This window comes from Tasmannia lanceolata, unplaced genomic scaffold (genome assembly GCF_043159265.1).
Source record: "Tasmannia lanceolata isolate RefF3 unplaced genomic scaffold, GAP_Taslan_0.1 ptg000037l, whole genome shotgun sequence".
In the NCBI taxonomy this organism is placed as follows: domain Eukaryota; kingdom Viridiplantae; phylum Streptophyta; class Magnoliopsida; order Canellales; family Winteraceae; genus Tasmannia; species Tasmannia lanceolata.
The window spans coordinates 5,386,053-5,397,309 of record NW_027518714.1 but is presented as its reverse complement, the minus strand read 5'-3'; the positions used below and the strand labels follow the sequence as shown (position 1 = coordinate 5,397,309).

At 39.4% G+C, this 11,257-nt stretch overlaps 1 protein-coding gene and 1 pseudogene across 2 annotated transcripts; both read right to left on the bottom strand.

The window, feature by feature from the left end:
• Positions 1–1,004: 1,004 nt before the first annotated feature.
• On the bottom strand, positions 1,005–3,972 carry LOC143862094 (peroxidase P7-like; annotated as a pseudogene). Its single transcript, XR_013240150.1, has 3 exons — positions 3,766–3,972; positions 2,845–3,036; positions 1,005–1,692 (listed from the first exon to the last, which is right to left on the bottom strand). The product of XR_013240150.1 is annotated as a peroxidase P7-like (transcript).
• A 2,082-nt stretch (positions 3,973–6,054) lies between these two features.
• Positions 6,055–10,065, bottom strand: LOC143861039 (peroxidase P7-like). Its single transcript, XM_077371925.1, has 3 exons — positions 9,810–10,065; positions 7,446–7,637; positions 6,055–6,826 (listed from the first exon to the last, which is right to left on the bottom strand). Exons 1-3 carry the CDS (start codon positions 10,014–10,016, stop codon positions 6,269–6,271), a joined length of 957 nt encoding a protein of 318 aa, XP_077228040.1. The 5' UTR covers positions 10,017–10,065; the 3' UTR covers positions 6,055–6,268.
• Positions 10,066–11,257: the final 1,192 nt, after the last annotated feature.

Below are 11,257 nucleotides of genomic sequence, written 5' to 3'. Positions count from 1 at the left end.
GAGAGGAGGAGGGAGACGATCTTGAATTTTTGGGGTTTTTACTTCTCAAAATTTTTGGGGTTTTTTTACGCTAGAAAGAGATGGGGAGGGACGCGGCTGTAGTTTTTCAAATCCTCTTTTGTGGTTTGTAAACCTCACATTAAATGGGACCCACTGATCTGGCCGAATGGAAACCCAAAAACCCCATTAGTGCGCAGATAACGTCTCTCTGCACCTGCGTAGAAACACTTCTCTCTCACATATATATATATATATATATATATATATATATATATATATATATATATATATATATATATATATATATATGAGGAAAGTTTTTCTAGTCGGCCGACTAGAGAACCTTCTCTAGTCCGCCGACCAAAAACACAGTGGGCCCATGTTGTTTGGATGATCCAAAGCATTCATTTGATGAGCCCTAGCATAGATAGGGTGTGCCCAAAAAATCAGCTCCATAGGATCATCCTAGCCCTTTGATTTATGGAGGTTAAAAATGGACAGTGGTGGTTAAAAACACAGTGAGCCCACGTTGTTTTGATGATCCAAAGCATTCATTTGATGGGCCCTGACATAGATAGGATGTGCCTAAAAAATCATCTCCATAGGATCATCCTAACCCTTCGATTTATGGAGGTTAAAATGGATGCTTATAAACTCCACAAATCTGTCCATTTATAACCTCCACAGATCAAAGGGTTAGGATGATCCTATGCAGCTGATTTTTTGGGCACACCCTATCTATGCGAGGGCCCATCAAATGAATGTTTTGGATTATCCAAATAATGTGGGACCACTGTGTTTTTTGGTCGGCGGACTAGAGAAGCTTCTCTAGTCGGCCGACTAGAGAAACTTTCCTCATATATATATATATATATATATATATATATATATATATATAAAGAGAGAGAGAGAGAGTTGAAACTTAAGATTTGATTTTTCCAGTGTATGAGTAGTACATAATCATCACTGCCAAAAGCCTATCTTAAATGACTTTTTTTCCCACCCACTTTATTTTCAGCCTATTTTCCTCACCCAAAGAGAAAGACATACTTGAGTATGTCCACAGTCCATCATACACTATGCTAGGTGGTTTTTTTAATAATATCATGAACTAAACAAGTTACTAAGAAGAAGTAGAAGATCAGTTCACCATCCTGCAATTCCTCCTAATCTCCCCATTGGTGCCAGTCAGGGGACTAATGTTGCCCATCCTCACCATAGCTGCCACAAAATCGTGCCTGAAAAGCTCGTTATCATTGCTGTATAATTGAACGAGTAAGTCCTGTGACCCGCCGTTGAAGAGCTCTGGTCCGAGTGAAGCAACCCACTCCGAGCCATGAGATTCTTGTAGTAGTTGTTCTCAAAGTAACGCGACGTTTGAATGTCGAGTGGGGCCAAGTTCTCATCTTTACCTGTGGATGGGCAATTAGCCTTTCGTAAGTTGGCAAAAGTGGGGTCGATGTTGGTGTCGTTGTAGATGTGGTCGCGAAACGCGGTGCACTGAGCAAATCCTACTGAATGTGAGCCAGATAGGGCAGTCATGTCACGTGCACTAAGGCCTTTTGCACTAAAATTGGAGATGAGTATAGGGAGGTTGGAGGATGATAGTGGGATTTGGGTGTTGGCTGTACTCAGGCTTGCTGTTCTGGCATCTCTCCTACCAAGCGGCACGGTCCATGACGGTCCATCTAGCTGCACATATATTACACAACTCTCTCAAAAATTGATAATTTTTTGAATTAATTCCAAATTTTTTTATGTTCCAAAATTTCCCTCTAAATCATGGAAATAGGAAAAAAAATTCCCTTCTTGATTGTTTTGGGCTTTCTGTATGGTTGTAGCTTTATTTCTTTGTATGGTTCGATCTTCTCAATCGTTGGGGTTCTCCCCTGTATTGTTTTTTATTAATGAATTTTTCACCACTTAAAAAAAAAGACAAAAAAAATTTCCCAAGAAAAAAATTTCAGGTCTGAAATGTTTTTCTTGATATCCAAACAGTGCTTAAAGTGAAACAAAACTCACATCCTAACCAGCAAGCTCATGTACTTAACCATCCTTTCATGCCTTTTATTTTGTACACACTTAATCTAGCAAACTAATGTACTTAACTATCATTCTATCCCTTTTGTTTTGTATCTTATTTAAAGTTTAAACACAAGTGTGTGTCTATATATAAAAGTACTCAATAAAAACCATCCCATTTTTCTCATATGGTTGTCACGTGAGGGTGTTAGAGTTGGTGTTATTTAATCATTTATACTCCAACACTCCCCCTCACGTGTGGCCCCTCTTTTATGGGTTGGCATTACATGTGGTTCCTCCTTTGGGTTGGCCTTACACATGGAATTTTTAATACCAAGGAGTTGTGAGTTTTGAACCCAGGACATGTAGCTCTGAACCAAGTACTCCAAAAGCTTAAGTTGTTGGAGATTGCGTTATTTAAACACTCCCCCTCACGTGTGGCCCATTCTTTTTAGGGTTGGCCTACACGTGGAAAATGTGGTCCCTCTTTTGGGTTGGCAATCACATGTCAATTTTTAATATCGAAAGAGTTTTGAACCCAGAACCTTGGCTGTCTCTGATACAATGTGAAACAACAGATTACTCCAAAAGCTTTTTTGACGTGGTCGTGGCCGGATTCTTCCAAGTTCAACCCATTCTGTGATGTCAGTTTGCATCATATGACCCGTGCTGAGAATTTGGTGCTAAGTGATCACATTAGACTACATGTGATCTATGCTAAGAATTTGGTGCCAAGCGATCACATTTAGCTAATTTCTCCTAAAAAATTATCATTTGATAATGCAGATATATTTAATCAAAAATGCATATTTTTGAACTAACCAAGACAACTCCATCTCTTGCTGCTAGTGCTAGGATATCTGCACATGATACAATCCCACTGCAAGCAGCTTCCACACGAGTTTTGATGGTGTCAATCACATCAAACCCTTGTAAGGAATTATTGCTTGGAAGCGCCGTCTTTTCACCAGTAAAAGTGGGTGTGTCATCAAGAAGGATCGATCCATCACATCCCTGAAGAACTAAACCTGTGTTAACATCTGAAAGTATCGCAGAAATTGCTGCTACGTTTGGTTGCCGGAATTTTTTTGATTCTTGGGACTTTTGTGGAATTTCCGCAGGAAACCCACGTTTGGTTGGTTGGCCCAAAATATTCCCAGGAATCAAAATAACCCCGCACGAAACCCACGAAGGAAAAAAAATACTCACAGAACCAAAACTAAGCTTGCAGAAGATTTTTTTTCTTCCCAACCGTTCAGGCAACCAAACAATGCATTTTTTTTTCCCACCATAGTCCGGTCAACCAAATATGAGATTTTATTTTACCGGGATACTTCCAGGGAGTTTTTTTTCTCACCAATCTCCCAGGAAGTTTTTTGTTCCACAAAAATCCCAAGAACCAAAAAAAATCCAGCAACCAAACGTAGGGGCATGTTTTTGAAAAAAAATCTTCATGGAAAATTTAGTACTTAAAACCTTTGAAAAAGTGAGGGCTAAAAAATCTTATCCCAACCCGTAAAAGTAACTCCAAATTTTAGTATTTATAGTGATTTTTTACAATGATTTTTTTATGTAACCTCAAGAAGATAACAAGGGGCTCAGAGTAAGACGAATTATGGAGCCCCTTGTCATTTTCTCGAGGTTACATAAAAAAGCCTTGTACAAATGACACACATGGTGCATCCTGATTGCGATTGCTCCCAACACATATAAACTTGGACACCAAAATAGTTAAGTTCGCACTTGTACGAAGCATTCATGAAAGAAAAGGCGGGTCATGAATGCCCCATTTCGAGGTCTAATCCTGATAGCTTCGGTCATGGCAATGCGCACAATGGACTGTAAGTTAGGGCAAGTAGTCTCATAGAATGTAGGAGAGAGCTGCGCACGAGCCACACATGCAAGGAAGGCAAGGAGAGAGATTGTGAGAATGTTGGAAGGGGTGGCCATGGCTCAGAAGTGTTAGTACTGGTTTGTGATGGGAGTCAGCTTGTAATATAAGTCAGCTTGCAAATCGTCCCTAATCAACATTAGACTTCGACCTATTCAGTCAGCTTGTGATGGCCCATAAGATTAACGATCTCAATCACTGATCGCATTTGCCTCAGCCCCCATTGAATCATGGTTGTTTTTCGTTCAACAGGATGAGGACATGATCTTCTTACATGATCTTCTCTGCCAATTAATGTCTCAATTTCGTCTCCTCCTACAGAAATATAAGTCACCTTTGCTCTCTCTCTCTCTCTCTCTCTCTCTCTCTCTCTCTCTCTCTCTCTCTCTCTCTCTCTCTCTCTCTCTCTCTCTCTCTCTCTCTCTCTCTCTTCATATATAATGGTAGTGACAATCCCTACCACTACTCTACAAGGTTGCCAACTAAACACTACTTACCACAATTCTACAAGGTAAGTTCTAGGTAAATCCAACGCTTGTCTCCTCTCCTTTGAGTACTTAGACCTCACACTATCTAAGTTGCACATTTGCACCTCTACTTCATATGTGTGCTATTCATGTTTTTTTTATACTCTTACATCCACAAAAGATGTGGTGTCAGTGTAAGATTGAAATATTTCAGTTGATCAGCTATACCGCAACATTGGGGAGGTTTCTTTGTAATACTCGGTGCTTGCTTGTGGCCCCCTCTACTAATGGGGCACAACTGGATAAAAATTAAACACGGTCCTCGCCATCTGATCATGGTCATTTACAGACAACACATGGGTTATGTCAACCTAGAAATAGATCTTATAGAGAAGTGCACACACACACACACACACACACATATATATATATATATATATATATATAGCTGTATGAAATGCTCATTTGGGTTGAACTTAATTGATCCGAACCCAACCTAAGCCCAACGAGTTCAACCCTTCGGCTCGGGTTGGGTTAGCAGTTCCTCAAGTTGAATTGGGTTTGGCTTTGAAAAGGCAACCCGATTTAATTTCAGGTCGGGTTAGGGTTGAGGCCTTGGGCAACCCGATCTGACCGAAACCTGATCTCTTCCCATGATTTTTTTTTTTTTTTTTTGAAATGGTGGAGAAGTATGAATTTAATAATGAAAAAATCACAACCGAGGTCGGGAGAGATAAAGAGAACATGCAAAGAGAAGAAAGAAATAAATCAACCAAAGTCAAGGAGGCAAGAAGTCAAAAATCTCCAACGCTACGCAATCCACCCCAGCCGGGGCAAGCCTATTTGCCTCCCTATTTGCCAATCTCCAGGCATGTTGAAAACGAACCAAGAGACCCTCCACATAACCCAATATCTCATCTAGCGTATCAAAGAAACTCCAAGGGGGAGTGAGCCTGCCATCAAGCCCTGATTACGTTAAGTGAGTCACACTCCCTTCCCTAAATTTTTTGTGATTTTTAGAATCTTATGATTACATTCTTTTTTTTATTATTATTAAGTTTTTCCGTTCTTGTCCCGGGCCAACCCGAACCCAACTCTCTCAATCCGATTTGGAATAGTAAGTTAGATTGGTTTGGTTATGGTTGAGAGACTCAGAGGCGGGTTGGGTTAGGGTTGACCCTTCTTGACCCGAGGCTCAGGATGGGTTAGGGTTGAGGAAATGCTACCTCAGGTTGGGTTAGGGTTGACCCTTCTTGAGCCGAGGCTAGGGAAGGGTTAGGGTTGAGGGAATGCTACCTCAGGTTGGGCTAGGGTCTGAGAAACAACAAGTTACGCGTTATTTATTCTTTTATACTTTAACACTCCCCCTAATGTGTGGCCCCTCTTTCTTTGGGTTGGCCCACATGTTGCACATGTGGCCTCACTTTTGAGTTGGCCCACACGTTGCACATGTGGCCTCACTTTTGAGTTGGCCATTGCATGTGGACTTTTTATATCAAGGAGATTTGATCTCAAGACCCTTGCTCTGATACCATGTGAAACAACCAGTTACTCCAAAAGCTTAAGAGGGCTTTATTTATTCTTCTATACTTTAACAAGGTCGACTGGGTTGACCTCAACCCAGACAGAATTGCACCCTTAATGCTCATCAATCAAACAAAGAAAGCATACCTGTGTGAGAGAGAGAGAGAGAGAGTAGTTGAAATTTAATATTTGAAATTTGCATACACTATATCGCATGATTATCATTGGCAAAAGCCTAGCTTAAATGACTTATTTTTCCTACCCACACTTTTTTCTAGCTTATTTTCCTCACCGAAAAAGAAAGACATCAATGTGTAATTCCAAAACCAATCATGCACTATACCAGTTACCAAGAAGTAGAAGATCAGTTCACCACCCTACAATTCTTTCTGATTTCCCCATTGGATCCAGTCAGAGGACTAATGTTGCCCATCCTCACCATAGCTGCAGCGAAATCGCTTGTGAAAAGCCCATCATTGTTACTGTAAGATTGGACTACTGAGTCTTGTGATCCACTGTTGAAGAGCTCCTGGTCCGAGTGAAGGAGCCCACGCCGGGCCACAAGATTTTTGTAGTAGTTGTTATCGAATCGAAGTGGGGTCTGAATGTCGAGTGGGGCCAAGTTGTCATCTCCACTGCCAATGATGTTTGGGCAATTAGCCCTTCGTGTGTTGGCAAAGGTTGCGTCTATGTTGGTGTCAGTGTAGATATGGGAGCGAAAGTTGGTGCACCGAGCTTGGCCTATGGTGTGACCACCGGAGAGTGCGGTCATGTCACGTGCACTAAGGCCTTTCGCAGCAAACATGGAGATGAGGGTAGAGAGGGAGGAGGATGGGGCCGGGATTTGGCTGTTGGCGGCACTCTGGCTCGCGGTTCGGGCGTCCCTTCTACCAAGTTGCACGGTCCATGATGGCCCATTTAGCTGCATAGTTACAAAATCCTCTAAATAATTAAAGGATTTTTTGATAAATCTTTTTATTTATTTTAGGTCATGTTTTAAACTTTGGACAAAATACCAAGCAATTACAAAAAGAGTCTGAATTTACTGATTGTTCGTACTTTCAACTCTATTGACCCAGGAGGGAACGAGGGGTACCCTATGGTCCAAAAAACCGTTTGCACTCTTCATCTCCTTTCTTCTCTTAGTTTTCAATTTTTTTCATTTGCACCTTCCAGGTTGAACCTGTCATCGGTGCAATGAGATGAAAAAGCAGACAAAATTACAGAAGGAGCAGAAGAAGAAAAAATGATCTTTTGGACCGTACGCCTCTCCAAGGTCAATAAAGTTCAAACTGCCATTCATCTGTAAAATTACTCGGTCTTATGTAAGACCTATAAAACTGAAGAATGATCCTAGTTCATTTTCTAATAAAATGAAAATTCCGAAATCTAAATAGAATTTCATGAAAATTTTCCAAATCGAAATCGATTCTGATTTGATGGTTGTCACATGTGGACCCGCACCACATAAAGACGATCAATTGTGGGTCGTCAATCAATCTAACAGAGATGATCTTTGCATATGCATCTTTTGAACTTACCAAGACAACTCCATCTCGTGCCGCGATTGCTAGGATGTCTGCACATGATACAACCCCACTGCAAGCAGCTTCCACACGAGTTTTGATGGTGTCGATCACTTCGAACCCTTTAGCGGACCTCCTGTTTGGAATAGCCATCTTCTCACCAGTAAACGTCGATGTGTCGTCGAGAAGGATCGATCCATCACATCCCTTTAGAAATATAAACGTATGTAAGTAACATCCGAAACTTCCTTGAAAATTGTTGTCTTCTTAGGGCATACTTTAATGGAATTTTTAGAACTAATTATATAGGTATGTAACCTTTCAATATTACCAAACACAACCTAAGGGATTCATATAGGTATATAAAAAAAGGCCCACGGAAAAGAAAGCCAAAATGAGAAGAAAAAAACAAAAGAAAAGGGTATAATTTAGGAAAATATGAAGTGGTCACCCAGCCTTGAGGAAAATGACAAACAACAGAGGATGAGGGAATGTTTGGCAGCCATGAAAAATTTTTTCATGGAATATTACTGGGCCAAATTGTTAGTGATGAGCACAGGGGTATAAGTTGAGAGTACATGAGAAATCCTTAAAAACAAAGAAAAAAAAAATACGAGATTTAAATGTGTTTCTTTTCATGCTTTTAAAGGGCTTTCATGCATCACTCACAACCACGCTCTCAAGTCTCTCCCTCTCTCACCCACCTCTTGCAACTAGCCCCACAAATATTGCCTGGAATATATATTTTTTTCTTGGTAATCAAATAAATCTTAAAATCCCATCATTTTTAAGAAAATAAAAATAAAAGCCAGTCGAAATATAATTTTCATTGACACTAGAGTCGCCTTATTAATAGAGAGAATCTCTCCCACATCATCATGCAAAAAGGAGAGGGATAAGTTAAAAGGAGAGACATAGGCCCCAGCAACGCATGAGGCTTTGTCACTGACTAGGGTTAAAGTCCATATAGATAACCTTACACCTCACCCCACAAGACATGTTTCTAAAAAAGATGAGGTATGTACTGTTGGATCACTTCTTCTCTGATTCAATTAATATAGGAAAAAGGACTGTGATGGGGACTGCAGTGACACTATCATATATCTTCCTAAATCCTAACTAATCTCAATTTATGATGGGAGGATAATGAGAGATAGAAGCGTATGATGGTGCTTAACCAGATAGTGTCTTACATCTCTCCTTTAAATTGAAAAACTATGTACGCATAGAGAAAAATCCCATATGGATAAGGAAAATGGAGAGGGAAGAACCTCGGAAATATCCCCATTCATAGGTCCAAGATCCATATTTCTGAATTGAAAGGACTATATTCAACTCTGTAATAAGATCAATAGGTGTTCAAATCGTTCATTTGAATAAAGAGAATTGTTTTAGAGTTCTTATAAAATGAAACCATGCACTACTAGATACGAGATAAATCTTTCAAAGAAAACAAGGTTTTTTTCAAATAAGCCACCAGTCTTATCTAGATCACCTCCAAAAATTCTTTGTGCAAAAAACTGAGGTTTTCATATAAATAGTGGTATTCTACGAATCCCCATGTTTCTTAATACTGTGAGTCTAGGAGATGAAGAAAGATATCTATGTGCACCTCTTCTTGACTAAGCATCTAAACATAGTTAATTATAAATGCAACGACGACTACTGTACCGTGCCCTTTTGTCAAATAAATGCAATGAGGCTTTAAAGAGTCAAAATCACGAAGCATATGTTTGCCTTTTCCACGAAACAAAGGCGTGGAAATTTAAACACAAAGTGGCCCGCAAAAGCATTGGACTTTGCTTGGACTGAGACATGCAAAATTAAATGTGAAATGTACATTTCCTAGGCAAATACCGATGAGCTACTTCTATGTATCAATAATTTCCTAGAGAATCAAAGCATCATAACTGCAGTCTTCCTTAGAAATTCTTGGATAATTGAAAAAATCTTGTAAAAATCCTAAGTTTTCTATGCCCAAGAACTTTATAATAATCTAATACCTCAAAAATTCTTGCATTTTATATTAAATTCTAAGTTTCCAAATTATATCAGATTTTCTGAATCAAACGCAAATTCAAGGAATAATTTATCAATTCCTGATATACTATTTGTAAATCTCATGTAAATTGAAGATGAAAATTGAACCCATAACCTAATCTCACAACTAATTGTATAATAATTCAAGAATAGAATTTAACCATTCCACACCTTTTGATCTATCTTATAAAGAAAATAAGTTCTTAATAATAATAATAATAGAATCATATATGTATATATAATAGATATGCGTGCAACTGCATGACACACATGGAGCATCGCGATCGCAATTGCTCTCAAAAGAAATAAAATACGACGGCAGATGGGTTAAGTTCGCACATTTACAAAACAATCATGGAAGAAAAGGCGGAGAATAAAGGCGCCATTGCGACCGTTATTGTTGATGGCTTGGGTCATGGCACTGCGCACAATGGACTGTAAGTTAGGGCAAGTGGTGGCATAGAAGTTAGCCGAGAGCTGTGCATGAGTGGCGCATACAAGGAAAGCAAGAAGAGAGACTATGAGAATGTGGGAAGGGGAGGCCATGGCTAAAGAGAGTTAGTATAAACTGGTTTGTGATGAGAGAAGGCTTAGTAAAGCCTCCTTATATAATAGCTCGAGAAGGTGCAGAAAGAAGAATCAAAATTTTCAAACATTGCAATTTTCTTTGGTGGCCAAAAATTCCGCACAATCCATTAAAGTTTAGCTGACTTTGCTCCCAATCTTAGAAGCAAGACAAGAATCATGAGAGATGATGGAATCTGCCTGGCCTGGTCAAAATTATGAAACTGTAAAGTAAGAATCTGATGTTAGATCCTACGCGGCCTATGTGTACATAATCCTACCGTCCATCTGAAGACCACCTAAAATCACATTGGCTGGATAATCCTAATCATCCAATCGAAGGATTTGTTAACCAATCATTGTACAATGTTGCTCTAGCTTATGCCTAACTATTTTTGCACTTCTTAAAAGTTGAAAATGCATCCACAGAATGGTTAGGATGGTCGGCTTTGAATGCTTTTGGGCTATCATCAATCTAAAATGGAAGGCAGCATATGAATGGTTGGGATCATAGTGATAGCGACACAAACACTAGAAAGAAAAAAAAATAAGTTTTCAGTTCACAACGAATACTTTTCCTTTCTGAGAAATGTTCCAGTCTGAAGGGAGTCTGCGTGTGAACTATTCCACCGTGATTAGATGCTCATTGATCCTATAGCAGCTTTACCCATTTCATATGAACCGGCCAAACTATCCAAATCGACAATTAATGAGTTTGACTCCCAAAAGTGATAAACGGTGACTCTCTCTTTCTCTCTCTCTCTCTCTCTCTTGGAAAAGTATTGCATAAGCTGCATTTCAGTCTCAAAGACCTTGTCAAGTTACAATGTCTTCTCTCTCGCATTAACATGTAACTATGTTATTTTTCCAATTTTGCAGCTCTTGAAAGCTAAGACTTCTCTAATCTTCTCTAAACAGTATGAAACTCGACCTGCAACTAATGACGAGATGCAAAAATACACACGAAGCAAGATAAGAATTATGTAGTTTTGCAGTTCAATATTAGGGTTACTAACTTTGTTTTTTACCTTTTGCTTAGGCAACAAACCACGCAAATTTACTTACGTTGTCTTAATAGGACAACAAATCTACTGCTGTTGTGTGGAAGTCGAATTGGAACTTTATGCTCTAGCTTCAGCTGCAGATTGCAGCTTAAGTAGAGTGGATAAAGAATCTGATTGTGGACATTCCACTAACTCGGTTAAGGATTAATTCCTTAAGTG